This window comes from Phasianus colchicus, unplaced genomic scaffold (genome assembly GCF_987193195.1).
Source record: "Phasianus colchicus unplaced genomic scaffold, bPhaCol1.hap1.1 HAP1_SCAFFOLD_43, whole genome shotgun sequence".
NCBI classification, from domain to species: domain Eukaryota; kingdom Metazoa; phylum Chordata; class Aves; order Galliformes; family Phasianidae; genus Phasianus; species Phasianus colchicus.
Window position 1 is genome coordinate 680,304 of NW_028325223.1, and position 23,794 is coordinate 704,097.

The following is a 23,794-nucleotide window of genomic DNA, read 5'->3' on the forward strand; positions in this document are numbered from 1 at the left end:
CAGGGTGACCTCTTAGCAGCATTCCGGTACCTAAAGAGAGTCTACAAAGAGGAGGGGAGTCATCTCTTTGAAAGGGTAGATAATGGCAGGACGAGGGGAAATGGTTTGAAGTTGAGGGAGGGAAGATTTAAGTTGGATGTCAGGGGGAAGTTCTTTACAGAGAGAGTGGTGAGGTGTTGGAACAGCTGCCTAGAGGGGTTGTGGATGCCCCATCTCTGAATGTGTTCAAGGCCAGATTTTATGAGGCCCTGGGTAGCCTGGTCTAGCATTAAATGGGGAGGTTGGTGGCCCTGCATGTGCAGGGAGGTTGGCGATCCACAATCCTTGAGGTCCCTTCCAACCCTGGCCATTCAGTGATTCTGTTATAACATCTGTACATTCATTGATTATACAGTATTCCATCAAAAAACCTTAAAAAATCTTTTAAAAATGAACTAGCAATACATACTCTTCTAAAGGAAATGCTGAATGATTTAAAAAAGTGTTCAAGTGTAATTGAAAAATGTTTGAGTATGCAACTGAACATTTTGGTGGGATATGTATGCATGTAAAATAGATTTTTTTTAAATCTGACTTTGATTATGCATCCACTGATGCATAACAAATGTACTTGTATGGGATACACATTGCTGTTGCAGATCACAAACCTGTGGTGCCTGAGAATATCCTCAAAATATACCTGCTTTATAACCACTTTGTGCTTATGGAGTTTGATTTTCCACAAGTCATCCTGTTCAGGCCATGATCTGTGTTCTTCCACACATATGGAAGTTCTGTTTAGCCTTGAGTGAGACAGAAGTGAGAACACTTGGAAGAATCTGGTGAACCATGTCCCAGACTAGACTAGGGTGGGCCTCTTTGTTAGCTTCCTTTTTTTTTTTTTTTGTTTGTTTGTTTGGTTTTTATTATTTTTGTTTTTCTTCTCAAGAGCAGAGTCAGAAGAGGATGTGTTAACCTCCTCTGCCATAGGGATACTGGCCCTTTTGTTACAAAACCATTGCTTTCTAGAAGACTTTGATGTGAGCGGAGGAAATAATTTTGCTCATGCGTGCAGCTGGGTTACCAGCACAAAGGAAAGAGATGCGGCTGTGATCACGGCAAAGTTCAGAGGAACATCCCCTGCAGAAAGATGCGTAGAGTTTAAACATTGCCAAGTGAAACTTGGAGCCACTTTTGCCCCACAGAAAATGCAATAGAAGAGGAAGCAGTCTTCTCTGGACACAAACCCCCGGTTACCCCGAGGGCGGTTCCTCCTGGGTGACCTTAAAGTCTGTAGATCTACATAAGTGAACAGCAGAGCTGGCCCTCGTACACAGAGAGCTTAACCATGCTCATGCCTTGCAGAGAAGACCGAATTGAGAAAGCAGGATAGGAAGTTGTTAGCAATAGAAGTCACTCGCTCAGTGAGGAGAAACGTGCCATGAGTGCCATGGGCAGCGCTCAGTGAGGAAGTGAGCCAGCTGCAGGGAGATGCTGCCCTCGAGAGCAGGGCAGCCGGAGATTGCCTCTTCTGGGACCTGCTCACGGGTGAGAGGAGTTAAAGGAGCGCCAGGACAGCAACGTGGGGATGTGCGACCGCAAGGATGTGCGAATGTCCCCAGCAAAGGAAGCAAAGGGACGGAGCAGAGAGCGACGCTTCATTAGCGTAACAACACACAGCCCCCATCCTCCCCTCTCTCCCACGGGTGCAGATGTGCCACGAGAACGAGCTGTGAAACTGCCCACGGCCTGGCAGCCGGCTCGGGGCGTGCTCGCTGTGGGAATTGCTGCCCGGCACCTGAGGCTGTGCCGAAGCGGCCAGAGCCTGGCTGGAAGCCATCCGGGCAGCACCGCGGCGGCAGGAGGTGCAGCAAGGCCGTCCTGCGGCCAGCTCCGGGCTGCGGGCACTCGGCATCCTCTGCTCTCCCAGGAGCGACTCCCAGGAGCCCGGTTGCCTGCACCAGAGGTGGGAGCAGCCTGCTCCGCACCCAAGGTAGGAGCCCTTCGTGCCTCGTGCAGAGGAGCGCACGCTTCCTGCCCCCTGCCAGCAGCGGCGGGAGGGCAGCGGGGAGCGGCACCGGGCGGGGCGGAACCGGCGCTGCTGTAGCCCAGGCGGGAGCCCGGTCCCGGCCCCAGCTCCTGCCCAGCACGGCAGGTTTGCTGGGCCAGACGGGCTGCAACGAGGGGAGCAGCGGTTCCCAGGCGTGTTGCAGCCCGGCTTGGGCTCCGAGAGGCACAGGAAGGGGTTGGAGCTGGGACAGTGAGGAAGTGAGCAGAGGAGCTCAGCGTGCTCTGCTGCCCCGTTGGCTCTGTGTAACGCAGCCCAGCCGGGAGTGCGTTTCTCCCTCTGGGCCACGGCAGACACGAGATGATCCCGCTCCACAGCTCTGCACGCATGGATTGATGGCAGCTTTCAACTCCTCCTTTGGAGTGTCTGAATGGGAAGCCTCCAGCGGGGGAATTTCCACTCCCCTCTCTCTCCCCGGCAGCCCGCAGTTTCCCTTCGGGGACCCAGCAGGCAACATCTGCCTCTAGCGGCCCTTCCAGCGTTCCCTTCTGTGCGCTTAGCGCCGGGCTGACGGCTCACCTGGGGTCGTGCAAACCCCTCCCGAGGCTTTTCTTCAGGCTGTCCCGGCAGCTGCAGGTGCCTTTAGCGCACACCAGCTCCGGCACTGGGCTGTGTAATAGACGCTGAAAAGCCGACAGCCTGCGGGCTGACTGGAGCACACGTTGTGAACGCGGCCGAGCAGCACGTCAGTAAAGCGCAGCCCGGGCTGCCCGGTGCAAAGGGCGCACGCTGCTGAGAACGCCCCCTGGAAGTGAGCGCAGGGTGCGTGCTGAGCTGGATGGGGAGCAGCGCCCCCTGGTGGGGGACGAGGGAAATGCAGCCGCCGAGGTCCAGCCCAGTCCCCAAGTGTGGGGAAAGCGCATTTCTGGAACGTAGGTCTCACCCTATATGACTACATGACCCACATGACTATGAGCTACTTTATGGCTCCTTTTGTATACCAGAGGCTTCCTCCCGCTTTGAGAATGGATTTGGCCTAGGTGAGGCTAAGACGTGTATTACAGTGTTAGGTGAGGGAGCTGTAGAGCTAGGGACAAAATAACGTGGCATGACGCACGTGAAATGATTTGCCTTACGGCATTTCATCATTGATGACAGTCCAAAAAGCCCACCAAACAATCTCTCTTCCTCAAAATTAAGACACTTGCACTTATGCCTTTGCAGGACAGATCTTTCCAGGTACAATCCCTTCCTGGTTTTGTGCAATTATCATCAGTCTCTGTTTTCAAAAGACAGGTGCCTGTGACAGATAGGTGAATATCTCCAGGAACCAAACTGAAACAATAGAAGCTAGGCACTTAATAAAAAGTAATCCCTCACAAAGCCCACCTAAATTGTTCAGTATCTAAATATTTTACAAATCTGGGTCATGGATCCCTAAGTTCATTTGGGGAGATGCCTATGTGGTCACCCTCACAGCGGTATGTGTCCCTTTTTAAAGCCGGTGGGGCAGGAAGCCTCCTCTGCATCTCCCAGCAACTCTGGCCTTTGGTTATTACTAAAAGGTTTCTCTTTAGCTCCTGTTTGATCTTCCATCATCACAAAACAGCTGCTGTAAGGTCTTCTTCCCCTTTGGCCTCTGACTAATCACATCTATCCTGATGTCTGATAGAGAGACCTCTTTGCGGTCTAATGGGAGCAGTGAGGGATTCAACAAAGGACCTTCCTTCCACTTTTAGAAAGAACTTTCATCAAAACGTAACTAAGCTAAGAAAACAGCTAGAGAACTGCTTACCATCTCCTTCAATCATGACTGCAGTGGAAACAAAACAGCTGAAGAGGAAGGAGAAACAAAGTTTTCAAGCAATGATTTTATTGACGGTAATTTCTCAAATGTATCTCAATAGCTTTCCTGTTTTATTTAAAATGAAATAAAAGGAGAAGGATGGCAAGTCTGATTTGGGTTTCCAATTGAATCTTGCGTCATCTAATTACAAATGTCTTCATGATATTAAAAATGAAAATATTTCTTTACATCTGCTCCACCCTCTACAAATATGGTTTTGTTTTGCTGCTTCCCTAATCCTGAACATCTGAGCATTGGAAATCCAGCAATGAAGAGTCACATACGCATTTTTAGTAAACATCCAGCTGAACATCTGTACATCCACTCAACACACAACTCTTGCCTGGTGTATGTTCTTGCTCTATCCTGACTGCAATACTATTGCTAATCATGTCATGGCATTTATTGTCTGCAGGGATGCCAGCATATTTCAATCACCTGCCCATCATCGCTGACAAATTTAGGATCCACCTGCAAATTTGCAGAACTCCCAAATGTAATCCTCCTTTATTTATCCAAGCAGAGATGTGTACACAACACCTTGCACCTGGCTTCCAAAGAATAAAGGTCTATCCATTATGGTGCTGGACTGCACAGTCAAGGGAGTCTGGAGGGAAACGGTACAACTACATATACCTCTTCTTTAAATGCTAGGTGCTGTCCTCTGACAAATTTAGTCTTTGTTAGTCTTCAGCAACTGGATGAAAGAGCTGCTTGATGCAGCTGATCTTAACACACGGTCATCTTAGAACTGCAGCTGTAAGGAAGACCACGCCATTCAAAAGCTTTGTGTTAAACCACTACTCCTGAGTGGCAAGTCGTCTTTATGTTCTTGGGGAAAACTGGGTGTCATTAGCTGCTCTCATTTAAACATCTGTAAAAGCTTGAAACAGCTCAACATAAGCAACACTAAGCTTGAAGAGCAACTAGATTCTGATTAGCCCAGCTATCCTGAAAATAAGAATTACAACTATTGTTTTGTACTTTTAGATCACTAAAATAACATTCCTTTTACTGTCTTTAACATTTCAACCCAAAAGTTACAAAAAAAATGCACTGAAGTGCATTGAAGTGCAGTGAAGTCCCCCCTGGTGGGGGACGAGGGAGATGCAGCCGCCGAGGCATTCTTGGTGCAACGAGGGACCGGGGCTTGTTCAGCTTGGAGAAGAGAAGGCTCCGGGAGACCTCCCAGGACTTGAAGGAAACGTATAAACTGTATAAACTGGAGGGGGAACAGATGTTTACGAGGGTGGATAATGACAGGATAATGGGGAATGGTTTTAAATTGAGACAGGGGAGATTTAGTTTAGATATCAGGGGGAAGTTTTGCATTCAGACGGTGGTGAGGCATTTTAAAAGGTAGCCCATAGAGGACGTGGATGCCCCATCCTTTGGGGCATTCGAGGCCAGGCTGGACGTGGCTCAGGGCAGCCTGGTCTGGTGGACGGTGTCCCTGCACATGGCAGGGGGTTCAAACTAGATGGTCATTGTGGTCCTTTTCAACCCAGGCTATTCTATGATTCTGTGATTACCTTTAGATCTTTGATGTAACGCATGACCTTAGAGAAGCTCATGGATTTCCAAACTAACCTTGCATCTCTTACAGAAGATCTGTGTCAGCAAGGTGTCTTGACGTCAAGCTAAGAAGGAAGCTGTGTGCCCAGTGTCATTCAGGCCCAAACTGTGGTTTCTCCCTGGGAAGGGACACAGAGGGGAGCTGTTGAACAGGCACTGTGTCAGAACCTCTGCTTTCCCCCCCATCCCCCACTCTCTGCCCCTAGACTTCCTTTACTATAGAAGCTCCCCACAACTCCCCAGTTTTTCCCTTCCATCCCTCCCTCCATCACCAGAACCCCTTTCCACCCCACAGCAGTCCCACTCACTCACACCTTCCCCCCCAAGATTCCACACAACCCCCCTTTCCAGCCCAAAAAAGTCCCACTGACCCCTTTCTCACCCCACCCACACCCTCCTTTATCCCCTCTTATCCCCACTTGGAATCATGCAGAAGGATCTGCATGAGACATCCTAGAGAGGTTTGGGGGCTCCAGGGGGCTCTTCTGGACTCAACCAGAAGAGTCTGGAGATATCCCAGAGGGACCTGGTGTAGGGATCCTGCTTTGGCAGGGGGGTTGGACTCGATGATCTCTGGAGGTCCCTTCCAACCCCTACGATTCTGTGATTCTGTGATTCTGTGACCTTGGGATGTCCAGGGAGTCCCCGGGTTGGTCCTGTGGCACCATGGAAGGATCTGGAAGTTCCCACTATGGGCCCAAGAGCTCTGAGGAGTCCCTGGGCTGATCTGGAAATGGCCCAGCAGGGTCTGGTAGGGTCCAGGGAGTTCTCATGTGGGTCTGAGTGGTCCTGGAGTCATCCAGAAGGGTCTGGGGATGTCCCAGAGGAGTCCTGGGGTGTCCAGTGGGTGCTCATGCGAATCTGGGGGGTCTGGCCATCCGTCTCATCATCTGCTGTAACATGACCACAGCACTTTCATCAGTGGTTTGGACTCACAGCGACAAGACGCACTTTGTCAACTGTGTCACCAAGGAATCATAAGAATTGGAATCGTTGGAACTGGTTAATATGGACTGCTGTTTGTACTCTACAGAACCCATCCTTGTTCAGTGTATTAATTTTAGTTTAGCTACTTTTAGGATTGTTTTTGAACCGTGCTTCTTTTTCTCTTAATAGCGAAGGGGGAGATGTGGGATAAAGAAAGTCATTATCTTGCTAATGAGTAAAGAAACTTAGCAGTAACTTGAGCCAGACGTAAACACACACGAGGCTCCTGCTTCCTACATGTAAGTTGCTGTTGCACGGGTATAAAAGGTTGTAAGCATCTTCAGTAAAGGTCCTTCATCGTTCCTTCTGCACCAGCAAGGGAGTCTGAGCCTCTCCGCACCAGCAAGGGAGCTCGGAGCCCTCTTGCCAACAAAGAGGAGAGGAGAGGAGAGGAGAGGAGAGGAGAGGAGAGGAGAGGAGAGGAGAGGAGAGGAGAGGAGAGGAGAGGAGAGGAGAGGAGAGGAGAGGAGAGGAGAGGAGAGGAGAGGAGAGGAGAGGAGAGGAGAGGAGAGGAGAGGAGAGGAGAGGAGAGGAGGAGAGGAGAGAAAAGATTGAGCAGAACAAAGGAAAAAGGGAAGAGAGGAGCTTGTAAGGGGGAGAAGAGTGATGAACGAGAGGGGAGAAGAAAGAGGGCAGAACAGAAGAGAGGATACAGGTAAGAAGAGCAGATCTAAAAAGATCCTTTTTCGGAGCAGGACACCATCACTCTGATCAGAGTGCTGTCATCTGTTCCCAGGCCCTAGAAAGGAAAGCAGCCCCGTGCAGCTAACACAGAACGTGCTGGAGAATCACTGACAGACACAAAGGTCTCAGTGCCCAGTCTTGTGCAGGAGCATTTACCTGCTCTTAATTACAGCAATTTTGCATTAATGGAGCGATCCATTAGCAGCTAGTGTGGAGAAGAGGAGGCCCAGGGCAGACCTTATTGCTCTCTATAACTACCTGAAGTGAGGTTGTAGTGAGCTGGGTGTTGGCCTCTCCTCTCATGTAACTGGTGACAGAACTAGAGGGAATGGCTTCAAGCTGCACCAGGGGAGATTTACGCTGGAAGTTAGGAAATACTACTTCTCTCAAAGAGTGGTCAGGTAGTGGAATGGGCTGCCCACGGAGGTGGTGGAGTCACCGACCCTGGAGGTGTTCAAGGAACGTTTGGATTTCGTGTTGAGGGATATGGTTTAGTGAGAACTATTGGTAATAGGTGGACGGTTGGACTGGATGATCTTACAGGTCTTCTCTAACCTTGGTGTTTCTGCGATCTTCTGTGATCTTCCCAGTCCCCAGTCCTGTCCTGTGCTGGTGCTCTGCAACAAACAGCAGTCCAACACACTGTGTCCCTGCAGAATCACAGAATCGCTCACGTTGGAAAAGACCTTCAAGAGCATCGAGTCCAACCATGACCTGAGCAAAGTACCCCAACTCTAACAACCCTCCTCTAAATCATGTCCCGGAGCACCACATCCAAACAGTTTTTAAACATGTTTGGGGATGGTGACTCAACCACCTCCCCAGGGAGCCCATTCCAGTGCTCAACAACCCTTACTGTTTAGAAGTTTGTCCTGATATCCAACCTAAACTTACCACATGCCTGTGCGTTCTGTGCAACCCCACAGATGTGACAATGGGGACTGGCTTCTCAAAGGAAACGGTGTCAGGAGGAAGCAGCTGATCCTGCCACTCACGCTGCTATTCTGGGAGTCCCTCCCCAGGACTCCCACAGCTTCCTCTTCCCAGCCCCGCTCAGCTCCTCGCGGGCTGCAGACGCTGCTGAGGCTCTCGCACTCCACGGCCGTCATCTTCTTCTCGTGCTGCCGGACCGCTCTCTGCAGGGCTGCGCTGAGTTCCTGCCGCTGCAGCCAGAACCGCAGCTCCCGTGCTGACGGATGGAGGAGCTTCGTGCCGGCACCCACAGCACGTGGTCCCCGGGCTGCCGGTGGCACGGCAGGATGCTCCCCTCCCTGTCTCCCATCGCCCCTCAGCTACGCCATCCGCCTATAATCTGCCTAAGGATTCCAAAGACCCTGCAGAGGGCTCCGGTCAGGCCGATCGACGGCTGATGCCAACGGCACGAGGTTCGACACCACCACACGCCGGGTCCCGCACTTTGGTCACAACGACCCCAGGCATCGCTGCGGGCTTGGGGCAGAGCGGCCGGAAGGCCGCGTGGAGGAAAAGGATCCGGAGCTGCGGGCCGACGCTCGGCTGAACGCGAGCCAGCAGCGCCCTGCGCAGGCGGCCGAGAAGCCGGCCGAGCATCAGCAGCAGCAGCAGCAGCTGATCGCCCCGCGCTCAGCCCCGCCCCGCACAGCGCCGGCCTCGGGCCGGCACCGCGACCGCCGCCTGCAGCGGGACGCCAAGGTGCCCCGGAGCCGCTCGTCTCCAGCGGGTTCCCCACGCCACCGCCGGGCCGCGCCGCCCGCCCGGACGCCCCGCTCCCCCACCTGCCGGCGGCCGCCAGCCCGCGCTCGCCGCTCTCCAGCAAGGCCCGCACGGAGCGGGGCGGGGCGGAGCGGGGCGGGGCGGGCCCGGCCTCGCTGAGGTCCCCCACGTCCCCGCCCTCCTCCCGCAGCCGCAGCCGAGGCCCCGGAAGCGGAGCGGGCGCACGACGGCAGGCATCGCGAGGGCAGCCGGACTGGGGCCATGGGAACGCGCGCGGTGATGTCGCAATGACGGCGCGCCCGCGGACAGAAAGGACCCCGCGCGGAGCGCCCGCCCCGTTCGGCGCACCGACCAATGGCAGAGCGGAGGAGGCGGGGCCGAGCGCGGGCTCTCCGCCAATGGCGGCTGCGGACGCGGGGCCGCCGCCATGGTGATGCCGATGGCGCCGGCGGGATGGAGGAGCCGCGGGGCTCCGTGCGGGGAAAGCGGCGCTCCGCCGCCCCGCCGCCGCCCTCGGGGACGCCGCGCGGTCGGGGGAAGGCGGCGCGGGGGCACCGCCGCCGGCCCCGTCCGTCCCCCGTCAGAATCCGGCTGTCCTCGGAGGGGGAACCGAGCCGTCCTCCGTCGTTGCGGCGAGGCGCTGCCGGGCTGCGAGAAGCGGCGGCTGACCGCGAGAGGCGGGACCCGCCCGGTGTCCGGGAGCGGCTCCTGGCTGAGCCGGGCAGCCCCGGAAGAGAGGGAGCGATCGCGCGGATCGAGGCGCGTTCGAGCCCGGCACGGAGTCCGGCCCAGCGGAGTCCGCTTCTCGCTCGGCTCCAGTCATCGGCAGCGCTGTGCTGAGCTGCTGCCCCGCAGCTGCAGTCTCCAAGCGCCGTTTTCCATCTGATGCCGTGGAGACGGCGCGCCCTCCCTCATTGCAGCGCGTAAAGCCGCCCCCCCCGGCGACAGCGCATGCGTGATGGCGTCCCCGTGGCGACAGCGCCTCAGCGCGTGCGCCGCGCCGTCCCCGCTGGGTGACGTCACCAGCCCCGCGACCCGAGGAGGAGGCGGCCGTGCGGAAGTGGGGCGGCGCACCCCGGAGCTCCGAGCGCCGCCTCAGCTTCTACAGGTGGGTGTTCGGGGGGGGCACCGGGGCGGGGCCGGGGTTAAGGGGGCTGGGGGCCACGTGCCGCTCTGCGTTGGCCCCGCGGGGTCTCTGTGGCGCTCGGGGCTTCCGCTCGGCGGGGGCAGCTGCCCTGTGTCTCCCCGCCTCCCCCGCCCCGTGTATTTCACTGCCCTCCTCCCCTCCCCCCGCCACTGGTCGCCCACAACCTCCCCCGTCGCTCTGTGTGACCCCCGGGGTTGCGCCTCCCCTCCCCTTTTTCCCCCTTCCAGTTCCCCCATTCTGATCACTGTAGTCCTCTTCATCATCATCAAATCATCAAATCACCAAGGTTGGAAAAGACCTTCAAGATCATCCAGTCCAACCATCCACCTACCACCAATATTTCCCCACTAAACCATGTCCCTCAGTACGACATCTAAATGTTTTCTGAACACCTCCTGGGAAGGTGACTCCACCATCTCTTTGGGCAGCCCATTTCAGCATCTAACCACACCTTTGAAGAAGAAATTTTTCCTAATGTCCAATCTGAATCTTCCTGGCACAACTTGAGGCCATAAACACACAACCTGCTGTTAATACTTTTCCTAATGCCCTGACAATACTGAATGAGAAACACATCAACCTTCTGCTAGATATCTCCGAATCAAGTCAGTAGAACAACAGAGAAAGTAGGAGATGCTAACATCTGAGAAAAAATACTGAGAAGGGGAAGTAAAACAAGAAGAAGGCAATGAAGTGGCAGGTGGGTTGTCCCTCCATACCTCTGCTGGTCCTTCACTAAAATTCTTTTCTGAGGGCAGGGCTTTCTTCTCACTGCAATTTCTTGCTTCCTGCAGCCCTTCCCTAAGGCAACAGACACATTCCTGCCAGCTGCATTAATAACTTCCACCTTGTGACACTGAAAACAGTGGGGAACTGTTTAAAAGCATCCTGTCTTGTACAGATACATACAGAAGCAGCAATTACAGTAACAAGAGGAATAATAACGACAAGAAAAAGCACAAGGTGGAAAAAGCCTGTGAAGAAAGTGTGGGCGAAAGCATTTTTTCAGGTTCCTTGCACGAAATATTCCCAAGCAACAGACACTGTGAAGTGGGAGAAATCCAGAACTTCTACAGCATTTTGTCTGAATGCCCTCACAAAGAGAAAGGAGCGGGCTTCAAGACAGGTATCAGGATTTGGCCAATAATAAAACATACCTTTAGTTTTAAATGTGTTCTTTAACCCATTGTGTTACTTTGGCTCTATCTGAAGGGTTGAAAACTAAGTGCTTTTTTCTCTGCTTGTAATCCATTTCCTGTGGGTTGTTACCACCTATCTGTCTGGCAGGAACTACCCAGTTACCCCGTTGATCAAACCTTACCTTTGGATGTCATCCAAAATTACTTAACAGAAAAGAATCCAACTGGCATATCTACTATGAGGAGAATGAGCAACATTTCCTTGAAGAATTTACTCAAAGTAGGCGTGCGTATTATGTGCCAAGAAAAGAAGGAAATTTGATGCTAGCATCAGTTGATGAACATTAGCATATATTCTTTATATGGTACATGCTGAAGGCAATGCTGGAAAAAAAAATATGAAGAAAAATCATTGTTTTAAGGTCTTCCTGCCTCAATTTAGGGAAAGAAAATGGCAAGTTCTTCAATGGAAAGGCTTTTTTGTTGTTTTGTTTGTTTGTTTGTTTTCCATGAAGAATGGAAGTACTTCAAGAGATGGGGGTTTTGTTGTCAATGTCTAAACAAAACATTTGCATTGAATTCAAAATCTGTATGTTTCAGCGTGTCCAACACAGCCAAAATATTTTGCTTAGAGAAGGCAGGCATGTGTTACTATTTTCAATGCGTTTCATGTTTAAAAAAAAAAAAAAAAAAAAAGTCAATAATGAAGCATTCACTCTGTTGATCCAGTTCTCACTGAGTCATTAAGGGCAGGGAACAGAAGAGACAGAAGGATATGAGACATCTTTGAACGCAGCGTATACAGCGGACTACTGAGAAATTCAAACCCAAACGTCTAGACTAAGTGGAAAAACTTGAAGGAAAAGAAAATAAAAACAACACACAAAAACACAACTTGGAACGAAGTCAAAAAACCAGGATGAAATGAAACAAACTCCATCTCCCCTCATGGAGATGTTTTGATGCAGTTTGGCAGACCAGCTATATGCTCACTTCCTGCTCCCAGGCCAGCTGTGAAGATTGCTCTCTGAATTATGGACTCACAGAATCGTTAAGGTAGGAAAAGGCCATGAATATCATCTGGTTCAACCGTAGACCTCTGGAAGGTTTCCTCCCAGACCACCACCCCCTTCCTTCAGGGGACAGGTGCCATGGTTTATTTTAGTGGGCAGCACCTCCTCAACTTAAGTTCCCTTGCCTTCAGTTCTCTTGCCCCTCTGCAAACACAGCAGCATGCCCCTAAAAATAAACAAACAAATAAATAAATAATCCTGTGGTTTTGACACCTGTCCTCAAATTCCATGTCTGCTTTGACAGAATTACATGTTTTTAGAGGAGTACTTGGCCTGTGATTTTCAGTTAGTTCTGTCAAGCAGTGCACAGACCTTGGTCTCTGTAAAATGGGGCTCTCAGATAGGGTGAGCAAAGCTCACATGAGGGGAAATCACTAAGGGCAGGCTTGTCAGCAGGTTTGAATCTATCCCCTGAACAAAAAGAAGTGAAAAAACAAATTTGGCATCTTGGAGCCCAAACTGGCAGGCCTGATCTGAAATGACATTGCAGTTTTCATTAGCTAGTAGGAGCTGATTTCTTTCCTCCTTATCCAACACGACCTTGAAACATACCTTAAGCTTAAGTAGGTTGTTGTAGTCTTCAGGGGCCTATACTAGCTTTCCACTAATGGAAACTAAGTTTTGAACTCCAGGGGATGAAATGAGGTGAACAAAATTGTCTATCTATCTAGTCACAGCTGTAAGATTTAAGGCATATGAAATAAAAAATGGGGCAAAAGGGACACCAAGAACCGGTTTGAACTTTAAGGTAGTAGAATATGTATAGGGCTGGAGCTGAAGAAGTAGCTTAAATAAGAGTCTTGTTTCTTGTTTTTGGCTTTTGTGGTTCAGCAGGGTGCAAGGATGACAAATATTTAACACCAGACCACTTCTGCCACAAAGCATGGCCATGGCTACAGAGGCTGGATGATGTCAAAGGATACAGAACAGCAGTCGTGTGATTATCCAGTGCATCACGTGGTAAGTAGGGGAGCTAATATGACTCTGACACCAATTCTTAGTCTACAGGCTTTTGTAGGATGGTATTCCTTAGCAGTATCTCTCACCTGGGGGTAAAGGGAAGGAGACCAAACATCCTCGGACAACCACATGCAATTTCTCACCATCATCAAAAAAGTAACCTGCTGTCAGTCATCTGGCTTGCTCCCTTCTGAGGTTACAACCCTTCAACAAAAGCAATTCAACAACAGACCACTCATAAACTCACGGTCAACAAAAATAGTTCCTTTTTTCTATTGCTGGAAGAGCTGCAGCAGTTTCAGTCTCCCGATGAGCTATACCACTGCAGCACTTCTTTGGGCTTGAGTTAGTGGTGCACCACTTTAACTTAGTAGGCTTAGTAAAATACAGAAGGTACTTCACCTTTTTACTGAGAGGGAGGGCAGGAGAGGCAAAAATTGCTACTTCTTGCAAACTACCCTCAGTTTGCAGTATCCTAATGCTCTGTATGAAAGCCTAAAACCACAAAGAAAATGACTATATCTTTAAATATTAGCAATGCAATTTCCTTTCTTCTATTCTTGTGAATTCCAACTGCTTTCCTGATGTTTGCACTTACCAAGTAGACAACCCAGTGATTACTTTCTGTGATCAAACCTGGCAGCTGTGAACTCAAAAGGGCAGGCTGGAACGAAAGCAACACAGCAATGCTGGAGAAAAGAACAGCGTGGCTTCACGTGGTGATGGAGCTTTGTTTCCTATCTCCTCTGAAATTCTGCTCTTTCACATACCCTGCTGTTGTACAGCAAGAGGAAAAAAACAATCAGTGAAAGGGTTGAGTTTGTAGGAGACATGAGCTCCACTTGAAGAGCCATGAGACGTTGGCTGGTATGCTGGTTCAAGGGTATGCTGGTAACTCGTAAACTGAGAAGCCTCCAAGTAAACACTCAGTGTGTCAATAAAAGGCTTGGTGGAGGGCAGAGAAATGTGCTGCTCCTTAAGGCGTGGTGCCCCCATGAACGGATGCACACGGTGTCCATCTCTGCTCTGCATTTAACGCAGGGCCCATGTCCCAGCCCACGTCCCAGCCACGGATCGCGTCCCGACCCATGCCTCGAAGGACTACATCGCAGTGCTCGCCCTATACGCGGGACCAGCTGCTGAGCCCAGATCCCCCAGCGGGGGCAAGGGGCTGCTCAGTAGGGCTGCCCTTTATGCTCTCACCCCCTCGGGCCCCTCCTGCGAGTCTAGGGGGCGCCGAGCTCGAAGGTCGCTCGATGAGGGCCGGGGGTCGCCGGTCCGGTCCGGTCCGGTCCGGGGCAACGGAGAGGCGGCGTGAAGGGCCGTCCGCACACCCCGGGAGCTCCCCGACAGCCCGAGCGGCCGCAAACAGGGTTAAGGCCGAGGCGATTTGCGCGTAATCCCCGGCACGGCCCGGGGAAAGGGGCGCGGTGCCGGGTAGGGGCGGTGAAGGGGGAGGGCAGCTCGGCTAGACCCCCGGGAGCCGGGGGAGGGAGCGGAGCCGGTGGGGAGGGAGGACGGGGCCCGGAGGGGGCCGGGGGGAGAAAAGGGAGGAGCGGCAGGGGGTGGAGGGAAGGAAGAGCGGCGTGTGGAAGCGCTACGCGCCCGAGCGGCGGAGGGAGGGAGGGAGAGGAGGAGGCGGCGGTGGAACGCGCTCGGCTCCGTGGGCCGAAGGTGCCCACCCCTCCCCTCTGTGCCTCCCCCGTTTTGACCCCCAGGGTCCACCTGTCTGCCCCCCTCCCCCCCCCCGGTCCCAGCACCGGGACAACCGCCTGTCCCGAAGTCCACACTGTCACTGTAACCATGGAATCTGGGGCCGTACCAACCCGTCTACCTCGAGAGCCCCATCAGCGTCCTACAGCTCCTGGAGCCTGGTGTCGCTGTCACCCTGGCTGTCCATGACTGTCCCAAGCTGTCCCCCCTGCCATGGTGGCACAACTGCAGCGCGGTGCCATCCTCATTGAAGAGGTGACGAGGAGGGGTACAGGGAGGGGGGCTGGGGACAGTTGGGGGACACGTGGGGTGTGACATGGGGTTGGTGGTGTCACCATCGTTGGGTATCACCTTCACTGGATGCCATTGGGTGTCATCGAGTGTCACTGTCTTCAGGTAACACCGTGACACAGGGTGACCTCGATGTGGAACAGCCGTGATGCAGTGTCCCCATCCCTGGCTGTCACTGTTGTTACCGTCATCCGGTGTCGCCATCACTCGTGTGTCACCATCCCTTAAATGACATTATTCCCTGTGCTGTGATCACCACACAGAGGTAGGCACTGGTGGCCCCGCATTGTCACCGTGCTGTCTCTGAGCCTCTTGCTGTCCTTTGTCACCCCTCCAGGCCTGCCTACAGCCGGACTCAGTGACACTGGAGCCCTCTGGTGCCCATCATTGTCTGCCACGAGGACGGGGACACACACGGTGGTGAACTCTGTGCCACCACCAGAGGAGACCACATGTGACATCAGCGTGGCACAGCCGTGATGCAGTGTCATCATCGTTGTGCGTCGCCAGCAGCTCACCAGCTTCAGCCTGTATGACACGTGGCAAGTTCTCGTGCCATTTGCCGAGTAAACCACGGTGACTGTCAATAATGATATTTCAACCTCGTGAGGTGTGTGTGTGCCTGTGAACGCACAGGTTTTTGTTTATTAAGCAGACGTGAAACAACTTCTCTTACTAAGCCATTAAAGTTAGGCTTGCGTTCTTTCATAACAGAATTCAGTAAGTTAACTGGAACTCCTCCTGGAAGAGGAGATCTCCTCTCCATGCCAGTGACCCAACAGAGCTCCAGGTGACCCGGGCTGATGTCACAGTGCGATGCGCTGCATCACAAGGAGATCTTCCACAGGGCAGCATCAGTGCCAGCACTTCCCTGCAAGGCCTGGGCGCTGCTGCAGCACTGCTCAGGGGCTCTGTCCTTCTGCGGTCAGGAGTTGGCTCAGGGGCAGCAAGGCTGCACTGGGTGACCTTTGTTGACACGTGGAGGAGCAGGGGCACTTTGCGGAGAATTGTTGGTTGGTTGAGGAGCCTTGTTTGTGGAGGGCATCCTTAGTTCTGAGCTGAGGGCTGTCGGCCAGCGACATGGAAGGCTGCTGGACTGTGAGCCTCAGCTCGGAGCTGGTCTACACGTTCCCAACGCTGCTGGAACTCTCTACCAAAGGTAAGGCTTTCCGGACTCCCTTCCCAAGGCATCGCACGGGGCTGTTAGCTGTCCAAAGCCTCAGCTCCTGCTCTCTGTGCTTGGCTGGGCATGGCTGGGGGCTGCTGCAAGAGCCCTGCCCAAGGGTCCAGCTCTTCTGGGGACCACGTGGCAGCCAGGTCCCAATAGTAGAGCTGCCCAGAGCCCCCAGGTTCCTTTAGGCATGCTCAGTCCCCTGTGATAGGGCAGTCCAAGACCAGGTTTCCCTGGGAGAACACACCTACAGGTGTTTCCGTAGGTTCCTGCTCTGGGAGGAAAGGCATCCTGTGTCCCACAGGTTTCCTATGTCCCCGTTTCCCCTCGGGGCCCTGAATAAGGCTGAAATCAGAGCAAAGCCCAGCTCCGCTAGCCATGGCGGTGCTTTTCTGGGGTGTGTGCGTGTGCCTGTATCGATCACTGTCTGTGTGAGGAGCTTGCCAAGCAGTTGTGAAGAGGCTGTCCTGGAGCATGACATGTCTTTTCTTTCCTTTGCAGAGATTGTGGCGGTCTGGGATGCCGTGTCTGATTACATCCTGGAACAGATGAAGCTGGACAAGGTGGGCTGGTATGCTGGTGCCCCTTGCCCTGGAGAGAGGTTCAGTCCCGCCAAGAGTGTGGGCCTCACAGAGCAGTCCCTCCCTGAGCACCACACTGAGCAGCACTCTGAGCCCAAGCCGGGTGCCCAGAGCAGCCTGTTGGCCAACTGGGAGGGAAACCCAAGGCCAGAGCTGCCCTGAGCAAACGTTCGGCACACGCAGGGGCTTTGCTCTGCCCTGTGATCAGAACGGGGAGAGCCAAGGGAGAAATGGGTGGGGGATTTTTTCTGGCCCTATGCCAAGGATGTCCTTGGGAATAAGTCCCAGGCTTAAGCCCTGTGCTGTAAATGCCCGGGCTCTTCTCTAGCCAAAGGATGTTGGGAAATACTATGCGAAGGTGACTGTCTTGCAGGGATCACAGATTTTTCCAAAGCTTTCCAGAGAGCCCCATCTCACCCTGCTGTCCATCAGGAGTGGGGAGGGCGGAGAGCAGTGACCCCATGCTCTTGATGTTTGTGGCTTTTGCCGCCCCTAAAGTACACACTCGTCAGCCTTTCTGTCTTTTCCCCGTGCAGGGAGTCCTGGTTCCGGGGCTCGGGGTCTTTGCTGGGGTCCGAGAGCAATTCCACAGCAAAGAAGAGGCAGTTTCGGTGCTAAGGCCTGTCTTCCAGCTGGACATCGGGGTGCTGTGGCTGCAGGACCTCCAGTCACCCAATGACATCATCCCTGGTGAGAAGGCAGCAGCCACCTTCCCCTTCCTGTCCCACGTCTGGCTGGGTGTGTTATCCCTGCTCTCTGGAAATGGCCGGGAGCAGCAGAGAATTGTCTGCAAAGCTCGGGGTACAGCGTGAGTTCATCCCGAAGGAACCACAGCTCAAGAGCTGTTTCTCCGAAAGACCTTTTCTATGGGATTTGGTCACGATCATGTTGCATGGGAATGTGGCTTGCTGTGGCAGTGAGGCTGTGCCTTCTCCTTGCAGACGATGTCAAGATTGAGTCACTCAACTACCGGCAGCTCTCGCGAGCCTCCGGCGTCCCGCTGAACGTGGTGCTGCGCTGCGTGCGAGAGAGCGTGCTCTTATACTGTCACCTCCTGAGGAACAGGGAGCCCGTCTCATTTGTCTTTAAGAACATCGGCGTTATGACGTGCCAAGACGACTTCCTCCTCATGAGGTTCTTCTGCAGCTGCATTGCAACGCTGGAAAGCAATGCCACCGTCCTTTCTCTGTTCCGCACTGTAAGTTGAGGAGGTTTTGAGGGTGCGCCATCAGATCACTGCTGGCCAGCCTGGATGTGGCAGGCCAGTCCAATGCTTGTCCCCACGGCTTTCTCCACTAGCAAAGAGATTTCCTGGATCTCTGCCCCTGCAGAAAGCCTGGCAGTGCTCTTGCACAGCCTCTCTATTTGGCCATCCTGCTCCTTCAGAGCAGAACAAAGCTCTGATGTTCACGGAAGAGGCTTTGGTGGAGAGCAGCTTTCTCTTGGCATGGGAGCCAGGCTTGCTTCCTGTCAAGAAGAGCCATGAAAAAATGGCCTTGGCAAGCCTCCAGCAGGTCTGTGTCCCTTTGCAGAGATTTTGGACAGAAGATTCTGCTGACTTCGGGCCAGAGACCACTGCCCATGGGATCCGGGTGTTCCCGAGGTGAGCGCATTTCCTCTGCAGCACTTAGCTGGCCAGGAGACAGGCTTATTTCCCACCTCCTCCTCTGAGACATGCCCTGCTGGGTCTCCGTGCTCGACATCCAGTCGGGTAGAAATCCTGGAAAGTCTGGCTCCTGGGAATCATGGTTGTGTTACTGGTGCCCAAGCTGTCCCGATTCTCATCAGAGAGAATGGACTGCACGTGCAGAGGAATTTGGGCTACGTGTGCTGGTTCGGCGTGGCCAGGAAGGAAAAGGATGCCACGCTTTGCATAGCACATAGATAAATACCGCCAACAGCTGCATGGGTAGGAGGTCATCCTTCTTCAAGGGTTGTCACTCTTTGTTTCCAGGTTTCAGCTCACTGTGGAAAAGAGCAGAGCAGAGGTTGCCGCGGAAAAGAAAGCTGCAGTAGAGCGGAAGATGAGTAGAGGTGAGGGAACGGGTCCCAGCTGTAGGGAGGTGGGCCCTGTCCCGTGCCGGGTGGCTGGATCCAGGTTCACGTGCTGTGTCCGTTGGGCTGCTCTGAAGAACTTCTTTCTGTCTTGGTTCCAGGGGGCTCTGCCGGCAGGCTGCTGCAGAGGCGGAAGACACTTCCCCCCTCCATGCTGCTGCAGCGCAAGCCAAGCTCAAGGCAGAAAGATGTGGCGAAGGAGCCTTCTGCCAGGTGAGAGCCTTGGGTGAAAAGAAGAAGGAGATGCGTGTGCTCGTGTAGGAGTAGCCTCCCCTTTGGAGCTGCCAGCTCTCAGCACCCAGAAAGGCTCCTGACACACGTGTCCCAGTGGGAGCCGTTCTCTCCAGGGATGGCAAGCACGTGGCACAATTGCTCGAGGCAGACACACCAGCTTCATGTTCCACCCTGGCCCCCGATCCCTGGGGGAGCTGAATGCTGATCCCCATTGATGGCAGAAGCTCTTCTCCCTTCAGGGGTCTCTCCGCACTGCACCGGAGCCCATCTTTACAGCTGTGGGAGCACGGGGGGAGACTGAGGTGCCCTGGGCTCCTGAAGACTCCTCTTGTGTCTGTTTGCAGCACGCTCCCGCCATGTGCAGGCAGCTCCCGCAGGACGAAGAAAGCGGGACAGAAGGAAGCATCTACTCCTGCCCAGACCAGCACTGCACTCCCTGCCACAGAGGAGTCTAAGAGGGTGCTGCAGGTACCGGCCCTGCCTTGCTACGGGTACTGTGCTGCTTGAGACTGCACAAATGACAGAATGGTAGAATCATAGAGAAGTTTGGGTTGGAAGGGGCCACTCAGACCACCTAGTTCCAATCCCCTGCTGTAGGCAGGGACACCTGTCTCTAGACCAGGTTGCTCTAAGCCTGACCCAGCCTGGCCTTGAGTGCTTCCACAGGGAGGGAAGCAAAAGCCTCTGTGTGTGCAGTGACCTGGAGCACAGCCCTTGGGGTGCCATCATTTCACATTTCTACCCGCTCCTTCAGCTCCTCTTCAGTAGATGGAGGGTGCTGCACACCTTCCCTATCTTTTCTCGCCTCCTGGCCTGCCACCTGCCACAGCACTCTGATTTTGAGCAGGGGCCATGAGAGTGGAATACGACCTCTGAGCCACGTTTGCTACAAGTTGCGGATCCCGTCCTGCCTTTAGGGCCCCTGGTCTTTCAGGGACAAAACAGTGCTGACCGGCTGCCAGAGGCGAGGAGCAGGAGCGTGGAGCTGAAGGAAAGTCCCAGGGGCTGAGGCTGATCCTGTATGCTGCTGTGTCTCTGCAGGAGCTCCGGGAAGTGTCTGCATTGTGGAAAGAAGTAGACCGCACGTGGCCCATGCACCAGCAGCAAGTAGAGCAAGCACGGGCAGAAAGGGCGGTGTGGGAAGGCTGGAGCGTAGGGGCGGACCAGCGTCCACCCCAGGTACTGTCAGGGATCGAGCCTGCTGGCAACAGCCGCCATCCTCTGAGCCAGGCTGCGAGCTCAGCAGGACTGAGGGGGTGGGGAGTGGGACAGGCGCCGTGCAGCATGGCAGGGGCTGGCCTGCTCCTCCCTGGGAGGAGAGCTTGGCACCTCGCAGGGAGAGCCCTGCAGGGAGAAGGGAAGGGCGGCGGGCAGCCGTGGGCTGGCAGGGCCAAGTCTCCTGCTTGCCGGGGCCTGCTGCAGGGCCCTTGACAGAGGGCTTCTGAGAAACAGCCCCGTGCTCCCAGCCACTTTGCTGACAGCGTCTCCTCTTTGGCAGCTGATGGCCAGGCAGAGCATGCGTGCTCCGCATCCTCCAGCCCAGCCCAGGGGACAGCAAGTGGAGAGGAGGTGGAGGAAGGATGTGGATCCTCTGCCGGGAAGTAAAATGGGAACAGCGACCAAGCTGGCACTGCATGCTGAGTAAGTGTGTGCGGGCTCTGCTGGCTGCCTGAGGCACTCGGGCAGCTGTGACCCTGCAGCTCGGGGACAGGCACGGCCCGGCCAAAAACTCTGGCGGGGTGCAAGGGTGGGGACACGCGGCAGCACGGGGATGCTGGGCTGGGTGAGGGGAGAGGCAGGGGGGCTCAGCAGAGCCCAAGGGATGACTTTCTCCTCCTGCTGCAGCCTCCTTTCCCCACGAGTGGCTCGGGTGCTCCAAAGGTTGGAGCCGCACCTCCATCAGCAAGAGGCTTTTGCCAGCACAGCGGAAAGAAACCGGCAGAAGCTGGAGCTGAAGCGGCAGCTCCCCTGGTGAGCTCCACAGGCAGCAGATCCTGAGAGCCGGGCTGGAGCCCAGCCTGCACTACTTGCCTGCGCTCAGCCCGTAACGCTCCGTGCGCTGTTCTTTTCACCTCCGTAGTGCTCGATGCTCGCGTCGCTCCAGAGGGGAAGGTGCAGCCAACGGTGGTGACCGCGGTGGAGCTCTCGGCAAGGGGGCTGGGAAGCTGTCCAGATTTCCACCTGTGAATGGAAGATTGTAGAATCAAAGACTCATTGAATGGCCTAGGTTGAAAAGGGCATTGAAGGTCGTCTAGTTTCAACCCACCTGCTATGTGCGGGGTCGCCGACCACCAGACCGGGCTGCCCAGAGCCATATCCAGCCTGGCCTAGAACGCCTCCAGGGATGGGGCATCCCCCACCTCTCGGCAAGCTGTTCCAGCACGTCACCACCCTCCGCGGGAAGAACTGCTAACATCTAACCAAATTCTGCCCCCCCTTCCACAGTTTACGGCCGTTCCCCCTCCACTTTATATCCTCCCTTCAAGAATTGGCCACAATGAGGTCTCCCCGGAGCCTTCTCCTCACCAAACTAAGCAAGCCCAGTTCCCTCCACCTTTCTCAATAGGAGAGGTACTCCAGCCCTCTGATCATCTTAGTGGCCCTCCTCTGGATTCGATCCAAAGCTCTGCGTCTTTCTTGTACTGGGGCCCCAGCCCTGGACGCAGTACTCCCAATAAAAATAAATTGGCCTTATTTCCAGTTGGTCTGCTGGTGTCGTGTCTGTTGCCATCAACTAATGTGATGGAGCCGTGCTTTGAGAGAGGAGTTTGGGTGGCAACAAGAGCTGCTCCCAAGGCCCGGTAGGCCCATGCTCTCCAAGAGCGGATTCCCAGGACGGCAGCCATCTCTGCTGGCCGTGCACACTTCCTGTGCAGAAGAATTGATGTGTCCCCTCGTATCCCCATAGCTCCCTCCCTGCAACAGAAATGCTGTGACAGAATTCTCTTGCGCCCAGCACCCAGCCTCTGCTGAGCTGAATTCAGCCTGTGTGATACGTGACAAGTTCTTGTGCCAGGGAAGGGAATGGGACAGGGGGGAGATGGGGGAAGGGAAGGGAAGGGAAGGGAAGGGAAGGGAAGGGAAGGGAAGGGAAGGGAAGGGAAGGGAAGGGAAGGGAAGGGAAGGGAAGGGAAGGGAAGGGAAGGGAAGGGAAGGGAAGGGAAGGGAAGGGAAGGACAAAGGGAACAGAAGATGATGGAAAAAACAAAGGATGATGGAAGGGAAGGGAACAGAAGGGGACCGGAGGAATACACTGCAAGGAATGAAAAGAGACTCCTGTTGAGCCCATCGATTGGCACATGACGGCATAACTTGGACATCAGCAACATGACTTGAAAGGCCAGCATCGGGAACGCCTCCTTTGGAGAGAGACTGAGCGGTTTGGGCTTGTTGAGCCTGGAGAAGAGAAGGCTCTGGGGAGACTTTCCGTTCTTTTATCGCAGTTCGCACCCGTCCTCCTCCCACCACCCGCCTCCCGGGAGCCCGGAACCGATGGCTCGGCCGAACGGTGGCGAGACGTGAGGGTCGGCGGCACCCCCACCCCACCGCCCGGATCCGCCCCGCCCGGTCGGCCTCGGTTCCTTTGTCTTTCCCGCCCTATTTTTTTTTCTTAACCTATTCATCTCCCCCCCGCCCCCTCCCCCATCTCTATCCCCACTCCTTCTCCCCCCCGTCCTCGGTTTTGCTTTCCCCACCCCCATGTGTTTTTTCTTCCCTCCGGTGGGCTAGACCCGATGGCTCGACCGGTCCCCGCACCCCCCGAGCCGACCGCGGACCCACCCCCAGCCCGCCACGCGCATTCTTTCCATTTCTTTCTTCTTTTTTCTTTGGAGGTGCCGGGCCGGGCCGCACCGGGGCTGCGGGTGTGCGAGGATGGACGCGTTCGTCCTCACGCCTGTAGTCGCTCACTCATCTTTCCATCTTTCACCTTCCTCTCTCCCCCCCGCCTTCGAGCGACCGTCTGTCCGCCAGCGAGCTGCCCTCCCGCCGGGAGAGAGGCTCGGGGCGAGCCCGGCGTGCGGACGAATTGAACGAACGAACCACAGACAACCGACCCGGTCGCTCCGCAGCGGAGTCCGGACTGCACACGGTCTACCCGGCCCCGAGCGGCTCGTCCGGTCCGCGGAGGCGACCAGAGGTCTCTGCCGAGCGGATTGCAATCTGCATCCAGGTCTACCTGGCTCTCGTGAGCCTCCGCTGTCCCGCCGCACGTGGTGCAGCGCTGCGTGCCAGAGAGCGTCCTCTTGGATTGTCACCTCCTGAGGAACCGGCTCATTCGTCTTCAGGAGCGTCGGCGCTACGACGTGCCAAAAAATAAACCTTAATTACAAAGGTAAGGGGGGTCACCCCCGCCCCATGGAAACAATGTGGTCTGTGGGGGAGGGCACAGATGGGGTCCCCTTAGGGGTGTGTCCCCAACTCTGGGGTCTGAGACGGTGGGGGTGTCCCCAACTCCGGGATGTGACACCACCAGGGTGCCAGGAAGGTGTCCCCAGCTTTGGCGCAATGTCCCCACGGGGTCCTTCTGTCCCCCCTCATGACGGTGACACCCGACGCCAGCTGCCAAAACGATGCACAATGACTATGACACCGTGCCATGGCTGTGCCACGCTGATGTCACATGCAGTCTCTTCTGGTGGTGGCACAGAGTTCACCACC

The 23,794-nt window shown here is 54.8% G+C and overlaps 1 protein-coding gene and 1 long non-coding RNA gene across 12 annotated transcripts; one reads left to right on the forward strand and one right to left on the reverse strand.

Moving 5' to 3' along the window:
• Positions 1-3,840: 3,840 nt before the first annotated feature.
• Positions 3,841-8,945, reverse strand: LOC149912120 (uncharacterized). Of its 2 annotated transcripts, XR_016462365.1 has the most exons (3): positions 7,974-8,945; positions 5,424-6,301; positions 3,841-5,055 (listed from the first exon to the last, which is right to left on the reverse strand). It is a non-coding gene; the product is annotated as an uncharacterized LOC149912120 (long non-coding RNA). The 2 variants fall into 2 exon arrangements; XR_016462364.1 differs by lacking the exon at positions 7,974-8,945 and having other exon boundaries at positions 5,424-6,807.
• Positions 8,946-9,260: 315 nt separating this feature from the next.
• Positions 9,261-21,829, forward strand: LOC149912121 (uncharacterized). 10 transcript variants are annotated; one of them, XM_090132720.1, is made up of 17 exons: positions 9,261-9,879; positions 10,713-12,113; positions 12,962-15,058; positions 15,200-15,359; positions 15,432-15,704; positions 15,788-16,253; positions 16,767-16,828; positions 17,383-17,536; positions 17,788-18,044; positions 18,379-18,449; positions 18,801-18,880; positions 19,003-19,114; positions 19,480-19,603; positions 20,177-20,314; positions 20,634-20,776; positions 20,981-21,106; positions 21,216-21,829. In XM_090132720.1, the coding sequence occupies exons 6-17, from the start codon at positions 16,175-16,177 to the stop codon at positions 21,334-21,336; spliced, it is 1,467 nt and encodes a 488-aa protein (XP_089988846.1). In that variant the 5' UTR covers positions 9,261-9,879; positions 10,713-12,113; positions 12,962-15,058; positions 15,200-15,359; positions 15,432-15,704; positions 15,788-16,174; the 3' UTR covers positions 21,337-21,829. The 10 variants fall into 10 exon arrangements, with proteins under 10 accessions (XP_089988846.1, XP_089988847.1, XP_089988848.1 ...); XM_090132721.1 differs by lacking the exon at positions 9,261-9,879 and having other exon boundaries at positions 9,900-12,113; positions 12,962-13,090; positions 13,734-15,058; XM_090132722.1 differs by lacking the exon at positions 9,261-9,879 and having other exon boundaries at positions 9,900-11,044; positions 11,206-12,113.
• The last annotated feature ends 1,965 nt before the right edge of the window (positions 21,830-23,794 follow it).

Coding starts and splice junctions, on each gene's coding strand:
- LOC149912121 (XM_090132715.1), top strand. CDS start 16,577: ATGTCCCCGTTTCCCCTCGGGGCCCTGAATAAGGCTGAAATCAGAGCA. Junction 18,045..18,378: donor TCCTTTCTCTGTTCCGCACT/GTAAGTTGAGGA, acceptor GTCCCTTTGCAG/AGATTTTGGACAGAAGATTC. Junction 19,604..20,176: donor AGTCTAAGAGGGTGCTGCAG/GTACCGGCCCTG, acceptor GTGTCTCTGCAG/GAGCTCCGGGAAGTGTCTGC.